The sequence below is a fragment of the Mustela nigripes genome, chromosome 14, assembly GCF_022355385.1.
Source record: "Mustela nigripes isolate SB6536 chromosome 14, MUSNIG.SB6536, whole genome shotgun sequence".
Lineage (NCBI taxonomy): Eukaryota > Metazoa > Chordata > Mammalia > Carnivora > Mustelidae > Mustela > Mustela nigripes.
The window spans coordinates 84,266,130-84,285,187 of NC_081570.1; the positions used below are offsets into that span (position 1 = coordinate 84,266,130).

At 35.7% G+C, this 19,058-nt stretch overlaps 1 protein-coding gene across 1 annotated transcript in view; it reads left to right on the forward strand.

Annotated features, from left to right (window-relative positions):
* The window catches only part of SNX7 (sorting nexin 7), a 110,188-nt gene that overhangs the window by 81,654 nt on the left and 9,476 nt on the right, over positions 1-19,058 (forward strand). The window contains exon 8 of the mRNA XM_059375489.1: positions 4,114-4,266. Coding sequence (XP_059231472.1) covers positions 4,114-4,266 — 153 coding nt within the window. The remainder of the gene's footprint in view (positions 1-4,113; positions 4,267-19,058) is intronic.

Consider the following 19,058-nt stretch of genomic DNA (forward strand, 5'->3'; position numbering starts at 1 on the left):
AAAAAAAAAAAAAAAAAAACATGGGCTTTGACTTAGGCAGACTGTAGTTTGAATCTCCGTAATGCTATTAAAAAACTGTATGATCTCTTTCATTTTTTTCTCCCAGTTTCCTAACGTGTAAAAAGAAGATAATAATACCAAATTTGCAACATTATTATGCAGATTAAATGAAATAATATATGTAAAGTATATAGCTTAATGCAATGGCCCATGGCAGAAGTGCAATAAATGGTTATTATTCTAGTTGCTGTTACTGGTACTATAGTAGGGAGTCACTATTGGACAAAGACTTTGTTTTGTTTGCCTGAGCTCTGCTATTAATGGTTTTCATTTAATTGTGTGGCTAATTTCTAGCTGAATATAACTGAAGCTAGAAATTACCCATTAGCCTTGCTGTTAAATATAAATCTTATTTTTTTTTCCCACTATCTTACAATCTTGTACTATTTATTCTGGTATTATAACATTTTCCTGGCAAAAAGGGTTGCTTGCTTCTTCTGTTTTTCCACTAACAGAGGGCCAAATCACTTCCAGGATTTGTGAAAACAATTATTCAAGCTTTAATCCTTTTTAATTCAGTCTTTTCTGTGCTATTATATAGTAGTGAATATGAATTGAATTTCCTGCTTTTAGAGTTATTGAAACCTGCTGTGTGGCAGGAAGGGCTTCCTTGGCCTGCTAGGTTCTGGCACATCTTACTCTCCCAAATGGTTATCTTTTGTTGAGTGTATATGTTCTAAGCCCGGATGGCACCATCCAAATGCACAGTTCCTTATACCAAAGAACTTGCCAAAATTGAAGTCAATTAAGGGAAAGGACATACTATGCTTTTGCTAATTATTAGGAAAGATAGAGTCCAGCTCACTCTTCATTTGAACCAGATGCTTTGTGCTTATTATCAATTTGAGATTCCTAGAATTGAAATGATGGGAAGATGATTTAGTGTGGGGAAATACCTAATGTCTCTTTTCTCCTTTTCCAACTGAAATCATGATGAAATCATCCAAGAAAGAAAAATTACTCATGTAGAGTGACAAAAAAATGACAAGAGTTGATCATATAGATTTAAAGCATATACATCATCTTCCACCCTGGTGAGAACAGATAAAGAAATAGCACTAGAAAATGACTTAAGACCAAGACCCTGGCACAAGAATGCAATACTCCCAGAGAGCAAAATTCTGGAAAAGGAGAGGGAATCGATTTCAGTTTCACCCACTGTTGATGATGTTGATGACGATTATGATGGTGATGGTAGTGGTCACAGTGGTGGAGGTGGTGCTGGTAATACATAACATTTAATAAACAAATTGCCAGGCATTGTGAAAGAATTAGTGTTTATTATTTTATGCATTTAAAGTCCCGGGGCACCTGGTGGCTCAGTGGGTTCAGCCTCTGCCTTTGGCTCAGGTTATGATCTCAGGGTCCTGGGATCGAGCCTGGCATCGGGCTCTCTGCTCAGCAGGGAGCCTGCATCCCCCCACCCCTCTCTGCCTGCCTCTCTGCCTACTTGTGATCTCTCTCTCTCTGTGTCAAATAAATAAATAAAATCTTTAAAAAATATAAAATAAAATCCTTATGTGTAGGTATTGTTATTTTTATATCCATTTTACAGTTGAAGTAACTAGGGCTTCAACAGCTAGTGTTACCCAATGCCACATAGTTTATAAAGACAGAAGTGAGACTTAAACTGAAATCAGTCTAACCCGGCTTCAGTCTCCTTAATCACAGTGCCGTGGTGATAAGTCTGTAACCCTTCTTTCTGTAGGTGAGAGTGAGGTCAGAGAACAGGACAGGACTTCTCCTGTAACTCTCAGCTGGAGCAGAAGCACCAACCAGCCAGACCACCAGTTCCAAGGGCTTCTGTGAGCGGAGTTGTGGATTGATGAAGGGAAAACTCCTGTAAACCCCTTATGGCAGGGACGTCATGTTAAACTGTCAGGAAGGGGAGAAAGATAAAATATATATGGCTTAGATACTCTATTTCCTAAAGCCTATTTTAGGAGAGGGTCTGCCAGTGATCTCATTCTAGTGCATAGCAATTTTAGACTGCAGAAGCTATGGAGAGGAGAGTAATAGTGAGCTTACCGCTGGTGTAGGTGCCTCCTGGTTCTACATAGGAGAGGCATTTTGCTGGTAATTTCCATCTGGTTATGAAAAATAGCACAATTTCACCCAACAACCCAGAGGAGTGAAGTTCTCTAACCTGCCCCTGAGCTTTTTCCAGCAGACCCAGATCCTGTTTGAAATATTTGGACTTTCAGCAATTTTACTCTTATCTTATCCCCTCGCATCCACAGCCCACCATCGAACATCCTTTTAATATAGCCCATTAACACCGCTTTAGACAGAGTCTCTAAGATTTAGTAGAATAATCACCCCAAAGAATACACATACTCTAAAGTAATAAGTGGCCTCACTGAGATAGTTCACAAACAAAACGAGTAAAAAAATATCTCCTTCTCCTGCCCCTGCAAAAAACAGGTAAGTTAACCTTACTATTAACATAGATCTCCCATTGGTAATGGAAGATTTTATATAATACCAAATGTCTATTCTTAGGAAATAAAAGCAAATATAGCTGCAATGAAACAAGGACATAAAAGCAAAATTCCATAGCAAAAATAATAATGATGATAATGAAAAAGAGTAATAACTCACATGAGCAATTTGAAGCAAAATAACATATTTTGATTCTAAGACACATTTTCACATTTTAATGTCTCCGAAATGGGGATCTTCTTAAGTAATGGCCTCTTTCAAATACTTTTCAGTACACCACAGTGGTAAGGTATGATGCCCCTTTGAAAATATGAGAGAGATGTTATCAGTTCTGCTTGAAGTTTCCTGGCCTTGGGATCAAACCGCATAAAATCCATCAACTTTACCACCAAGTGCGTGGCTCCGTAGGATCTGTTCACCCGTTCCTTCTGTGACTTCATCTGCTAGAACCTTCCCTTTGTTGTTCACTCCACTACATGCCACAGCCATGCTAGTCTCTGTGTTCTTCTTGGGCCTTCCAGGCATGCTTCCACTTCCAGTCCATTGCCCTGGGGTTTCCTCTGCCAGGAATGATTTTCCTCCTGAGAGTCTCATGGTTCACCGTCACGCTGACTCCAGATATTTAATCAAATGACACACCCCCACTGAGGCTTGCCCTGTCATCTTATGTGAGCTGTCATCTTATGTGAGCTCCTCCATTTCGTATCTACCTATCTGCTTCCTTTTTTCTCTTTAGCATTAATTCTCAATTGATAGTTCCTGTTTCATTTATCTTGCTTTTGGTTTGTCTCTGCGGTTGAGTATAATTTCTGGTACAAGCAGGGATTTTTGTCTGTTGTCTTCACTGCTGAATCTCCAAGTCCTAGAAGAATGCCTGATACAGAGAAGGTGCTTAACATGTGCTGAATATATGAATAAATAGGTACATAAATAAAGTCTGTATAAGTATATGTATTAATATGTAAACACACCAAATATAAAACAATAAATTGATGGATTACATGCTCAGAAGTTGGTGGATGAGAGGTAAATATCACACTAAGCCTGTCTGATGGTACATGGACTAGCAGGCATCTAGAGATACAAACCTGCTTCTGTTACCAGCTCCATGATATTTGGCAGGTTAATCCTCTGGGTCTCCAGGTGGGACTGCATAATCCTCGTGGATATTATACCATGTCAGTTAATTGAGCCTTCTAAAAACAACTGAAAAATGAGGACCAGGAATGGGAAGCTGGCGAATGACACCATACCTCTTAACATAAATATTATCACCACACACAATAGTGGTAATGAGACTTAGTGCAAAAGAATTTTGAGGTAACTTGTTCAATTTCCTCTGTTTTATAAATAGTGAAACCCAAGCCAAGGGACTTAGCCAAGGTCAAATGCTAATTGGTGGCAGACCTTAGAACTCTACTCAGCATCTCTGACATGTACCCAGTCTTCTTCTTCTGTAACTGGTTAGTACAGAGGGTGAATGCCGGTGACTTTCCAAACAAAGAATTATTCTTAAGCTGTCTTGACAGAATGATTGGCTTGGATCCGATGAATTCATTTCAGTAACAAGAATCCGTAGATTGATGCATCTCTCGTTGTTATCTAATTCAGCTTACAGAAGAGATCGGAAAACTTGAAGATAAAGTGGAATGCGCTAATAATGCCCTGAAAGCAGACTGGGAAAGATGGAAACACAATATGCAAAATGATATCAAGTCAGCGTTTACAGAGACGGCTGAGGAGAATATCCACTATTATGAACAGGTAATTAGTGATAAATGATATTGCTTCATTTTATGAAAGTTACCCTTTCTTTAACTCTCTATCTGTCCTTTGTGGACAGAGTCTATTAAGGGACCAAGGGTCACATTCAAAAGACTCCTTGGTGACTTGGTGAACCCACCCACTGAAACAAATGTGTGTATGTGGAGGAAGGATGAAAGTCTTCCTTCTTACACAGCATGCCCCGAGTGCCTAATTAGAGCCTTGATGTGGGAAAGAAATAGGATACCCTTTTGCTTTATTTGTTTTCTCCACATTTGCTTGTTTGGGAAGGATTTGAATTTTTCAAAACCACTTGGTGATGCTTCCTTCTGATTCTCCTATTTTATTTCCTCCTCTTCTCCCTCTTTTATGGTAGGAAGGGTTTGCAGCATGAGAAAAGAACCAGAGGTTTGAAGGAACAGAGAATCAAATCTTGTGTCCCTGCTGATACCATCTCACCTCTGTAGCTGTTTAACACCTCAACAAAAGAGCATGCGCTTCTATTTTTTTTTTTTAGTTCAGTTTAGTTTAGTTCAGCTTTTCTCTCTCTCTCTCTCTCTCTCTCTCTCTCTTTCTGTCTCGTTTTTAGTTCAAGATAAAACCTAGGCACCATTTTGCTTCTCAAATGACTATTTTTAATTATTTTTTTACAACTAACAGTTCTCTAAGGTAATTTTATTTTAAATGATTTATACTATCACTTTTTTAAAAAATTAAATTTATTTATTTTCAGCATAACAGTATTCATTATTTTTTCACCACACCCAGTGCTCCATGCAATCCGTGCCCTCTATAATACCCACCACCTGGTACCCCAACCTCCCACCCCGCTGCCACTTCAGACCCCTCAGATTGTTTTTCAGAGTCCATAGTCTCTCTTGATTCACCTCCCCTTCCAATTTCCCCCAACTCCCTTCTCCTCTCTAACTCCCCATGTCCTCCATGCTATTTGTTATGCTCCACAAATAAGTGAAACCATATAATAGACTCTCTCTGCTTGACTTATTTCACTCAGCATAATCTCTTCCAGTCCCGTTTATGTTGCTACAAAAGTTGGGTATTCATCCTTTCTGATGGAGGCATAATACTCCATAGTGTATATGGACCACATCTTCCTTATCCATTCATCCGTTGAAGGGCATCTTGGTTCTTTCCATAGTTTGGCGACCGTGGCCATTGCTGCTATAAACATTGGGGTCCAGATGGCCCTTCTTTTCACTACATCTGTATCTTTGGGTAAATACCCAGGAGTGCAATTGCAGGGTCATAGGGAAGTTCTATTTTTAATTTCTTGAGGAATCTCCACACTGTTCTCCAAAGAAGCTGCACCAACCTGCATTCCCACCAACAGTGTAAGAGGGTTCCCCTTTCTCCACATCCCCTCCAACACATGTTGTTTCCTGTCTTGTTAATTTAAAAAAAAAAATCTAGCATATTCTAAACATACTCTTCTTGGAAGGTTCATTTTGAACACACATCTTTAACCTTATCTCTGGCTGGATTAATAACTATATGAAATTGGTACATTAAGAATATTTTATGCTTTAGTGTCTATAGTGTGTGTCAGTTTAATACTATAAAATATTGTATATTTTGAAAGATGAACTAACTGATAATGATATTTTCATTTAACACAAGTTTCTTAAGCCCCTACTTCTAGCAGACAGTGTGCTGGGCCCTAGAGGGACAGTATGCAAGACAGACACTGTGCCTTTCTCATGGAGGCACAGTCACCAAGGGAACAGACAATTAATACAAAAGATTATAATAAAGTATAAGACATTCTAGCATAGAAAGGCATTGCGAAGGCATATAACCTGATCTAGAAGGAATGTGGGAAGTTCTGCAGAGGATGTTTTTAAGCTGAGACCTGAATGATGAATAAGGTAGGCAGACAAAGATGTGAAAAAGGGTTCCAGTCAGAGAAGATACCTGCAGAAAATCCTAGAACATGTTCAGATAACTGAGGTTCTTTTTATTTTGGAGGTTGGTGAAGCACAGGCTTTATGTTCAGTTGAAGAAAGAGGTTTTTGTAGGGAAGGAAAAAGTTTTCCTGAACCCTCTTAGGGTTCCTGACTAGGTCTGAAAATTATAAGGAGAAAGATAAATTTACAGGAGAAGAGAATACAAATTGATTTAATGTAAGTTCTCTAAGACACGGAAGCCTTCCTAAGGACACAGAGTCTAGAAGAAACAGACCTGAGTATTTTATGCAAGGTTTGTTGAAAGGTGGAGAGTCGTGTAGAAATATGGTAGATTAAGGAGTATGAGGTATGTATAATAAACCAGGGAAAACTTAACAAGGCCTGTTTGTTAGGTGTCTTCTTTGTGTTCCTTCCCTTTAATAAGGATGTTTCTTTCCTCTGGATATAAGGAAAGCACCTTTCATGTGAGGGTTTTATCACCTGCGTCGCAGGGTAAGGGTTGTGAAAGGTCCAAGTGACTTTCCTGCCTCTGCCATAGTTCTCCAGCTCCTTCAGCTTAAAGGATTCAATACAGTCAGGTACGATATTTTGCTGCCATGTGTCCTGAACCCCACTGGGCTAAAGAGGGCCTTATGATATAAGTCTTTAATTTTTCATCCTGAGGAAAATAGGTAAGGCCACTGAAGACTTTTCAGCGGAGAAATGACAGGATCTATCAGACTTGCCTTTGAGAAAGGTCACTCTGGCTTTTATGGGTCAGAGTACAACACAACTGGACGTGATGAGACCTAATTGTTAGGGAACTGTTGCCGCGCCAGAGATGGGACCTGACATGGGGATTTCATGGCAGAGGCCTAGAGCCTCAAGTGATTGAAAAGACCATTTTCTCTTTCTCCTTAATTTCTTTTTATTCTACTTTAACAACTTTAAGTAAATTCAAGTATCTCAAAGGGATTTCACATAAGTCTTAGATTTTGAAATTGTTTAAAATATTTTGTTGAATAAAGCACATTGACCACCATAGACTTTCTTACCACTTAACTATTTAAATCCACAAAAATAGCCTTCCTTCTTCTTTACATTAGGACTGTCCATTCTGATGTTACAGAATTGTTATGACAACCAACCAAAATAATTTATAAGAAAATGCCTTGAAAATTAAAATAAGGCAATATACTCTAAGTGATTATGATTATAAAACGTAAGCATATTAGGTTATAAAAATCACATGACAAATGTACTGACTGTATTTTCCTTTAAATGATAGAATCTGCAAAAGTTTTTTTCTAAGTTTGGACTTTATTTTTTTTTTTTAAGGGAAAATGTTCATAGCAATTCCACTGAACTCCAACTGAAATATTTGGGTTTTGACTATACCTGTCATATAAATTCATATTTTTGTCATTCTCATAGACTGAATTCAGTTTATATAAAATACTGTTTTCTTAGAAACAGTTAAATTAGCATCATTGTGCCATATTGCCATTCTTTTTCTTCACAGAAGTTTATATCAGTATGTTTTTTAACTCTTTCCCCCAAATAAATTATATTTCTAAGTGCTACTAAAATGTATCAAGTTACATCTTACACATGTAACTTTGAAGGAATCATTGTTTTTCTTTAAATTCAAAAGAACCCCACAGTTTCAATTATTTATTGTTTTTTTTTTCTCTGAGTGAATAACTTTTAACTGATTTGCCATATCAGTCCAAGCATAATCAGGAAGTTGGAGCCCTTAAATAATCAAGGCTTCCTAATTAGCACATAGACTGTGTGGCCTGAAACAGTAACTGTCTGCTGTTATCTGTTAACTTCAGAATATCTTAGATATACAGAGAAGTGAACTATTCCAGAATCTTTCCATTTCCTCTTTTAATTTAATCACATTCTCATGGAAACACTTTTTTTTTCCATCAATGTTTGCAAATATAAATCCCCAAAGGGGTTTGTTTCTAGTATGATAGATGAATTGGGGTATAAACATTTGCCTTTGGACTTGTTTTATGAAGTGAAATGGTCACAGCTTGTTTCTAACTTAAAATTTAAATATCAAAGTGACAGAGGAAAATCAGCTTATAGATGTGAGGCATGGGTCTGTATCAGAAGCCAGCTATTGTCATATTGAAATGTAGTACTTAGATGTGTGAATTTACTTGGAGATGGTTGACACCAAATATAAAACAGGTATCTCCAAGTGAACTCTAAATAAGTAAAATGACATTCCATTTTGTCCTATATGAACAATAATTAAGAATAAAAACAAGAATTAACAAAGCCTTATAACAAAATTCCAGTTGAACACTACATCAAAAACTAATGATGTACTCTATGTTGGCCACCTGAACATAATTAAAAAATGAAGCAAAAAAAAAAATTCAGTCGAACATGGGTAATTTCAAAGTATATTGTTACCAAAAAAACAAGGAAAGTTACTTCCTGATAAAATACGGAGGTATGCTAAAACCATAAAAGATGACCTGCTGGATTAAGTGCATGGACACTTTCTAATTGTTCTCTGGTAGGCACAGAAGTGTCTGTTTCTGTGGTTGTTTATGCTGATGGTAATGATGATGATGGTGGTGGTGGTGGAGAGATTTGAAAGGAAGTGGTCCTTGGTAGGTATTGCAAACTGAAAGAATACACTCTTTGAAAGTTCAAGTTTAATATCATAATGAAAAGACCATACATTTGCCAAATAAAGCAGTTTATGGTTAAGTGAATATAAAACTTAAGGGAATGTAATACAACTTATTCCTTTGCACAGTTTACTTTATAATATTAATGTATGGAAGTCCTTGTTCCATAGTCTTATTTTTGTGGTTATAAAATTAATATATATGTACACTAAAAACAAACAAAATGACAACAAACTAGGTACACTGATATATAAATTAAAAATAAAGAGTACCGGTAACCTTTTCTCCTGGAGAGAGTGGCATGTCTAAATACTTAGAAAAATAATTTGCTGTGTTCAGGTCAAAATATTTTAAGATTTCAACATGACTCTTTCTGAATGAGTCAACATAAAAACATGATGACTTACTTATTTTATGTCACGATGATTACAGTGGATATGTGTTATTTTGAGATCCATATTTCTTATTTGTTTACTTTTCTATGTTACATAGACTCTTAACATAATACAATCACATTGATATGATATACTTCCGTTAGCAAAGGTAACAACTAATAGTTGAAACTTTAGGTTATTTTTTTGCTCTCACATATAATATTATTACAAATAATTATGAACATTAGACTTTAAAAACTCTCTGAATAAGAATTTCAAGAAATAGCCAGGCCAAAGGACATTTCATTTCAAATTCTATCAGTTTTATTTAAGAATGTCAGGTGTCTCATGTGAAATCATTCATTTAAGATTCTGTTAACATCAAAATCCCGTACTAAGCACTCCAGAGCATCCACCTTCAAACTTTAAATCTTGCCATTATTACCTTAGAGTTTACTGGGGTAGAATAATAAGTATATGTATTTTTCACTTGATTACTATGACTTCGTTTTTGTTTTTGTTTTTGTTTTTGTTTTTGTATTTTTACTATGACTTTGTTTTAATGGAAGAGTATTTAAATTAGTTTTATTTACTTGAATTGTAATGAACAGATTTAATCAAAGGGTTCTATCACCATGGAATAATATAAATGTATGTGTCAATATGGAAGTGTTAGAAATAAAAATGATTATAGCATAGGACATTTTCTGGAAAATAAATGAAGAAAAACATCATTGCAAGAGTATACCAGCTAGCCCGATGAATAATACAACTAATGTTTTCCTAAAACCCAAGTCCAGTTATTTATGGGCCACTTAAGAATTAGAGAAATTTTAAAAAGACACGTGCACACGTGCGCACACACACAGGTTATACTATAACATATTATAGTAGTCCTACAAAGTAAGTAATGAGCATTGAATGTCCTAGAATTTCAAGTATAGTTGTAGTTATTTAAAAATGTATTCCTTGTTATGTTGGGGAATGGTAAAATAAATTCTAATAAAAGAGTTGTTTGTTTTAAATTCAGGGGTGCACTACGTAGCTTGGAATGTGTTGTAAGTTTTATAAATTTAAAACACCTTGGCCCAGGTAAAGAGAGTTCCCAAGCATTGTGACTCAAGGAGGTTAGTCTTGATAATGATTATAAAACTGCCAGATAAGCAGGATTCTGCGTGGCATTTAGATTTTTGTCCAAAATTTCATTCTTCTTTTAAAAGAACTGGGAATCAGATAAGTGATGGCCTCTGTGCTCATTTATATGAATTAAAAGAAGCCTTAAGGGGGAATAGCTTCCCTAGACTTAATTTCATCCAGCAAAGAGGAACTGTTCTATAACAGGACAGAAACCTGGGGGAAAAGTACCCTTTTCAAATTCTGGGAGGCAAGAGCAAAGGAAAGAAACCCAGGCTATTCCCTAGGATTTAGTAAGGTGGTTTTAAAAAGTTATAGAAAGTTTAGTTGTTATTATGAAGTCACAGACTGGAAAAGAGAATATAAGAGGAATGAACAATTCTAAAGAGTAAAAGTGAAGCAGTTAAAAGATCAGATATGATTATACCGTGGACCATGGACTATAAAAGACAAAGACGCAAGGGATGTAGTCAAAGATGAAGACAGAGGAAATAGTGTCAGGAAGCACATTTCAGGAAGAAGTGAGGTTTGGGGAAAAAAAGTGAATGACTTCCAAAGAGTATCAAAGTCACGTGGAAGTGGGTGTTGAGGAACCTCTTTGGATGCAAGAAAGCTAGGAATTAGTAAGCTGTAATAAAATTAGTAAAGTGAATCTTTAATGGAAACCATGTTATGGAAGCTGGAAAAACAGAACTACTTCAATTCTATTTCATTCCTGTTTTCTCCATCAAAGAGGATGAAAGTATAAGTTGAAAGATTTATAAAGCAAATATAAATCAAAGCTAACAAAAATCCAGTATATTTGAAGAGATAATAAAGCAACAACTCTCCATTTCCACAAAAAGGGAAGTCTGGGTATATTCTCTTTTCCAGTGAGAGATGCAAAAGCCCTTTCTTTACCAGCCCCAAAAGTAGTGCTTACCAAGCCTTAGTTGTAGCCCCTATAATTCTAAACTGACTGAAGTCAGGAAGCTCAACAGACTTCTGCTCACCCAGGAGAAATGCAGACTGCTTTTCTTTCCTAGGTAAATACTAAAATTAGTTTCAGAGAAAGTTTTGGGGAATACTGGAACAATGACACCTTTTTTGAAGGTAGTTGACCTCTGTAATTTCTGATATATACCATATACAATCACATAATAACTGCTCAAGTCTTTGTGAATAGCCTTTCTTGTAGAGAGAAGGGTAGGGGTGCCAGAGACTCTTCCCATAGAGCTATTTAATATCATTTTGACCCCAAGGAATGACAGGTAGTTTTTGAGCTTTCCTTTGACATGTTGGGACAGAGGCATAATAAGTGGCCTATATTGAACCATTTAAAAATTATTTTTTATATTGGCAGTCTCTAGGATGAAACCAAGTAAACAGATACTTTCTTTAAAGTTAATGTGTCTCAGGATGCCTGAGTGGCACAGTCAGTTAAGCGGCTGCCTTTGGCTCGGATCATGATCCCAGTGTCCTGGGATCGAGTCCCGCATCGGGCTCCTTGCTCGTCAGGGAGCCTGCTTCTCCCTCTGCCTCTGCTTGCCTCTCTGCCTGCCTGTGCATGCTCCCCCTCTCTCTCTCTGACAAATAAATAAACATAAAATCTTTAAAAAATAATAATAATAAAGTTAATGTGTCTCATCTCAGCTCCCTAATCATAAGAACAAAGAAGGTGGCTACAGCTGGGAATTAATTCAGTTATCTCAGACAGCGATTTTTTAATCCATGTCAGGGGATTTTTTAAAAAAATATATTCATGCCTCATACCATCTACTAAAGTTGGTACCTGACCTGATCCCTAGGACCCAAGAAGACAGATTTCTTGATGGTGCTAAAATAGCCCTTCAGACGAGTCTACATCTTTGAAACTCAGAAGAACGTTTCAGAATTACATTATATAGATCCCAGGATTAAGTAGATTCCTACTGTGCATAGACTAGATGTCCTGGAAAGCAAATACACCAGCTTAAGAGGCCAAGATGCTTAGATTTCTAATTAGCCTAACCATTTTTATACCAGTTAAAATTTTCAATACATTACATTCTTGTGTCCACATTAACTACTTTCTTACTTACCGGAAGTCACTCACTGGGGGCCTGAATGTCTGGATTAGCTAATTCAGGCTACATCACACCACTTTTCTATGGACCATCCAATTCATTTAGGGGTGGTCATCTTCACCAAAAAGAAAACACCAAGTTTTCATCTTACTGCCATTAAATGGCAACCCATTGAATACCTAGGAGCTTTCCCTTTGTGTTTTTAGTGTAGAGACCAACACTACTGATTATTTAATGAGTCATCTTGTCTTCATCTTTACTCTCTAGGCCATGGAAAAAATTTTTTTTCGTGAACACTCGGTTCCTATTTTAAATGGAATCTAAAGGTGTACAGTAAAAATGATCAGAGCAAGGAGAACAGAAACGATTAACAATGTTATCCTAAGATTTTAAAACTTTGTATTCTCCCTGTTTGATGAGAGGCTTCACCACTGATTACAGAACTAATGTCAATTCTATTTGGCTTAAAAGACTGCTCTATTGTTATCAACTAACTACCTTTTGAACTTATACCTCAATAATTTGATACAAGTTTTTGGTGATACAGGTGAATGTTCCCCTACTATTGCAAAATATTATCCCCTACATTGATGACAGGGTCCTGTTTTCATATTCCAAGTTGTAAATCTACCTCTAACTAATTTTTTTCCAAAGAAGTCTTTCTACTCAAGCCAAAATTATTTTGCAGTAAAATCATCTTCAGCATGTGAAATAATCATATATTTTGTGGAAGACAACTCATTTAATTCACTAAGTCTTTATCTTGGTGTTCACACTGAAATTTGCTCTCTTCCAAATTTAAGTTTTATGCGAACCATATTAAGTTCTGGTTATGCTAGAAGATACCTCTGACTTAAAAAAATAGAGCAAACTAATTATCTACATCTTTCACTAGCTATTCAAAATACTGAATTCAGTCCTAATGATGCATTTTGAAAGTAACGTTGACAAACTAAGATGTAATCAGAATAAGGTTATGGTGATAATCGTCTTAGAAGTGCATCTTCATTCAAAAAAATAGAAAAGAAAAAAGGAATTTGGATGGCAGTCATGGAAGAAGGATTACATGTTTTATTGTTGCTTCAGATAATATATCTAAAACCAACTCTTAGAAATTGTATAATTTGAACTCACACACAAAACTATTTCCTATGTGTTACAATTTTCTAAATTATATTAAATTGCATTTTAAAGAAATAAATTCTTTGCCACTGGGAGTTTTTAAACAATTGTTGAGTAATGTAAATCAGTAACTCTGTGTATACTCGAGTCTCTCAATGCATTTTATAAAAAATTAGTGTTTTGTAATGTTAATGAGTGATAATTTTTTTTTAAAAAAAGATTTAATTTATTTATTTGACAGACAGAGATCGCAAGTAGGCAGAGCAGCAGGCAGAGAGAGAGAGGAGGAAGCAGGGTCCCAGTCGAGCAGAGAACCCGGTGTGGGGCTCCATCCCACGACCCTGGGACCATGACCTGAGCCGAAGGCAGAGGCTTTAACCCACTGAGCCACCCAGGTGCCCCAAAGAGTGATACTTTGAAAGAAAAAGTTCTGTAGTCAAAGAAGTTTGGATAAAATGAAGTTAAACAGGTTTATTTCCTAAAGAAGGTCTTAGCATACTTTATGTGCTTACATGGTTTGTGAATCTGAAGATACAATTTCCTTGACTAGATCAGCATTTCTTTTTGAGGGATTAGCATGTCATGGAACACAGCCTGGGAAACCTGGGATAATTATGTTGATCTCTAAAGTAACGCTACTTAATGTGTGGACTGATGCACAGTCCATAAGTTGTTTATTTAAAAGATTCATAACAAGATAAATCAGAAGTTGAAGCTAATCAATTAAAAGCTTCTACAGCATTTAGACATCACCCTGACATCCAGGTAGTTGATTAGTAGACTTGTTATGTTGATTAAGTACTGGCCAATTAAGTATTGGCCAATATCATTTGGCTTATACGGTGACTCATGTGGCGGGCACTGCAGACTAATCATGCTTAGTAGGATCACTCAATGGAGCTTGGGGATTGAAAGAAAGAGTTGTGTTCTTCACCATTGATAGTCTGAGAAGCACTGCTCTGAAGTCCCATCTATTTTCTAAGAGTCCGCTCATCTCTTAGGCTTAACATAGTGCCCTTTCTCATTTAAAAGTTTACACTTTATTTAATATTCAAGTATTATATAAAGTATATAAAACAGTCAATTAAAAAAACTCAATTATAGAATTAAGTTTAAATGCAACAGGGTGTAATTTTTACTTCTAAAGAAACCTTAAAATCAGTTGTCATTTTTAGAATTCTAAAGTAATTATGTAACTAACTACTGTTGATCCTTGAACAACACAGGAGGTGACGGTTGCCAATCCTTCATGCAGCTAAAAATCTGGGTACAACTTTTGTCTTCCCCAAAACTTAATTGCTAATAGCCAACTGTTGGCCAGAAGCCTTACCAGTAAAATAGTTAATTAACACGTGTTATGTAAGTCATATATATTATTCTGTATTCTTACGCTAAAGTAAGCTAAAGAAAAAAATGCTATTAAGATCATGAGGAAGAGAAAATACATTTACAGTACTGTCCTGTAAAAAACCTGCAGATAAGTAGACTCATGTAGTTAAAACCTATACTGTTCAAGAATCTGCTGTATTCTGTTGTTTTATTAAGTGAGAATTTCTGTTCTGAATTGTACATTCAAAAGCCATAGCTACAGCTCACGTTTTCACCTAACCATAGATATCTTTTGTTAGGTTTCTGTAAGTTTTGAAGGTTTTTGTGTATTTCAAGCTTCTGCTTTCTTAAAATCTTATCTTAAAAATATTCTCATTAATCTCATATTCTGTGATATTATTTCTCAATTATATATACAAATGAAGTTAAGTTTAGGTGTGAAATGGACATTTATGCTGGAGCATAGACCGTCTGTGCCTCTTTCCCATCCTTTAGATTAGACGAGTTTTTCTCTTGTTAAGCTAATCAAGGATTTGAATAGAAGATTACATATTTATAATTTCTAAAAACATCTAGTTTCTGAATCAAGGACTTTCATCTTATTGTGCTTCGTAAATGATAGACCCTAGTCTACAGACCAATAATATGTAATTCCTGTAAAGAAAAGGAGGGGATTTAAGACACACACACATGCACATGTACACACCACATGATATAACATCTTGAAGAAAGAAGGTGATTGAAAAAAATTAAAGTTGGGTATCAGGATGGTTGCTACTAGCTAATTGTAAAATCTTAGTTGTGTTTTCTCTAAACCCAGTTTTCTAATCTGTCAGTAGAGGTGTTAATAATCCGCCCCTTCCCCACCACTATCCACACACTGAACTCATAAATCTTTAGGAGAATAAAATTAGAACACATGTGTGAAATGCTTTATAAAACAATGCACTGAAACATCATAGCTATGCCTTGATAATTTTTTCAGTAATTCAAAGTTAAATGTGCTCCTTTTTAGTTTGCTGTACTTTCAAGTTATGATTAAACAAGTGCAGATAAACTTGGTGTTTGAAATGTCTGGAACTAAACTGGACAGCATGCATATTATTGGTCAAAAACTGATGATAAGGAATAGGAAAGTATGAATTGAAAATATTTAAATTTCAAATTTTGGCTCTTGTATTAATTCTTTTGCTAAAGATTTCTGATGTATCAGACCTTTTGCAGCTCCACTTTTCCCATGTGTAAAAATGAGAGAAAGGGAATAAATTATATCCAAGCTTCTTTCTTTTATTTTTTTCAGCATAATTTTTTTTTTTTAATGTTATGTTAGGCTCTTTGTTTCTTTAGCAGATCTTGAGTTAGAGAAGCCAGACTAATAGGACAAAATAATAAAAACTTGGACCACAAGATGGCGTTTGTAGCTAATGAGTCCTTTTGCATTAACTGTAAGTATTTGCAGATTTATAAATCAAGCTTATTACTTATATTCTTGAGAGATATATAAAAGTAATTTTTAGAAAAAATATGCAAATTATGTTATTTCAAAGTTGTTGATAGTTCTAAAATTATAAATTGGCTGATGATTCTTAGAGGCTGAATTTAGACTTTTCCAAAAATGAAATATAATGAGCAACTTTAAGCTATTACAAAATAATAGAAGTTGCTTTCCTCTAGCAATATCATCTCGAATTTCTTTCTGGATTGATTACATTCACAATTTAAAATACGCAGTTCCTGTAAGTTTTCAATACTGTTCTGAATCTTAGGTTTAGCTGGTAAAAACCAATTACTGAAATATTACACATCCCATTACCCTCATTTTAGGCATGATCTACAATTTTTATAATGTAATTTATTTCGCAGTGAAATTGGCCTAGTATAGAGATGTTTACCGATTTGAGCTTCAATGTTTCCTCAAATGTAGGTGATGTTATTTGTGCCCCAGGTTATTTGAGATAGCATTAAAATACTTAGAGGACTTTTAGTCCTATTTTTCATTGTCACTTCATTAAAAAACATGCAATTAGGCAGGGTACTGCCTAAAAGGTATTTTTTAGATTAGTGGGAAAAAACTAGAAGCACAACAACTTTTGGCTTAATGTGGAAACTTCAATGGTTAAAGTTTGACTTTTATCACATTTCATAATGAGAGGTTTCATTGTTACTGTTTTACACAGATTTACAGTTACTTTATTATCATAGAGATATATAAGTAGTATTTTAGAGATATATAAGTAGTATTTTATTATTTTGACTTATGTGATAATTTGGGTGAAACTAAATTTTTTATTAGCTGTTCCACAAACAAGGTGGTAGCATTACTGGTGGAGACATCAAACTTTATATTGACATTGCATGTTGGCCAAGAGCATGGCTATGGACAGGCACACCTTGTAACTTTGAGCTGAGAGAGCTCAAAGACTTTATCTTAGTGAGCATCAGTGTCCTCCTCTATAAAATGCTAAGAATAAGAGTATATCCATCACAGATTTGTTTGGGTATTAAAATATATCTGTATGTATGTGTGCATGCATGTATGGAATAGAATAGGAAAAATGAAAGAAAATTCCTAGAAGCAAAATTTAGTATTCCCTATAAGTGACTAAAAATAAACTATTTTAATGCTTTTATGGTCATAAACATCCTTCTAGGAGTCTCCTGCAGCTTATTCCTTAAGCCACAACTTACTCTACTTGAGACTGAAATTGTCATATAGGAAATGTTTCAAAGCTGATAGATTATGATAGAGAGATAGATAGATAGATTAAAACATACATAATATCCTTGGCTTGGCCTTATTGAAAATAGATTTCAATAAATGTAGATTACCAATAGAGCAGCAATAGTAGTCACTGAAAATATTTCTCATTAGTTTATGAATCATCTCTTTGGAAATTATTCATAATGAATATTATGAAATAATATATAAATATATAAAACTAATATACAAGTAATATATATAACATAATGAAAATCATCTTGTAAATATCAGATACTGAGGAAAGAGGTAAAATTTTATGTTCGATGCATTTCCACACTGTGTCAAGCCAAGGAGAGCAAGACAGTTTTATAAATTATGTGCACTATCGTTTCCCAACTTCTTCCGGTTAGCCCCTGGAAACATTCACTTTCAGTTCTGGGCTCACAATTAATGGACTTATGCAGTCCAAGCCCCTTATTTTATGAAGGAGTAAACAGGCCCAGAGCAGTGAAGATACTTGTTTGAAGTCACACGGCAGGACAGAACCCCTTCATACATCATGAGCCTGAGAAAATACGGATTCTTAAACATGCCAGCTTTCGTTGGAAGCTACCTTGTATCTATAGAAACACCATTCTTGTCATCATTCATTCTCTGGAAAACTTGGTCACATCTACTTGTAGGATGATTACACATTTACAAGAACTGAAGAGACATTTCTCTTTTCTTTCTTTTTTTTTTTTTTTTTAAGATTTTTTTAATTTACTTGACAGGCAGAGATCACAAGTAGGCAGAGAGGCAGGCAGAGAGAGGGGGGAAGCAGGCTTCTCACTGAGCAGAGAGCCCAACATGGGGCTCGATCCCAGGACCCTGGGATCATGACCTGAGCTGAAGGCAGAGGCTTTAACCCACTGAGCTACCCAGGCCCCACATTTCTCTTTTATAATGGCAGATTCTCATCAACACCTTTGCTGAAGTAGCATACAGATTTACTTTCACCCCAGTGTTGGAAATTAAAACTTATTTCCTATTTCCTTATTTCTGTCCATGTGTTTAAGAAGTTTTTAAGCATGTGTATAGGAACAAAAAGGCTTTTGTTTACCTATTGGGTCTGTTCCCCCAGCTCTGGCTCACCTTCCTCACTGTACAGCTTCATTTTCCAGTCCTGCCCTTCAAAGAGAAGCTATAGTTTTGGGGCCTGTGGCTACAAACTGGGGCCACCTCGGGAAGACATGCTTAGTTAATGAGGATTTATGATACCTTTACTTTTTGGTCACCCACCATCCTGCCCAGTAGCCTGTACAGCATATTTATTGGCTTGCTTTTTCTGCAGTGAGGCACAAGAGGCAGTGGGAAGAAAAGTACTGAAATCCATAGGTACAGTTTTCTTAACTACAAGAAGGAATTCCTTGATTTTGTCAAAATATTGTTGTATCAAATAAAATGATAATGTGTGGAAGATTAGGACACATTACTCAATTCACAGTGGAATTCCTATTGTTGATTCTCTGATGATAACATGAGAA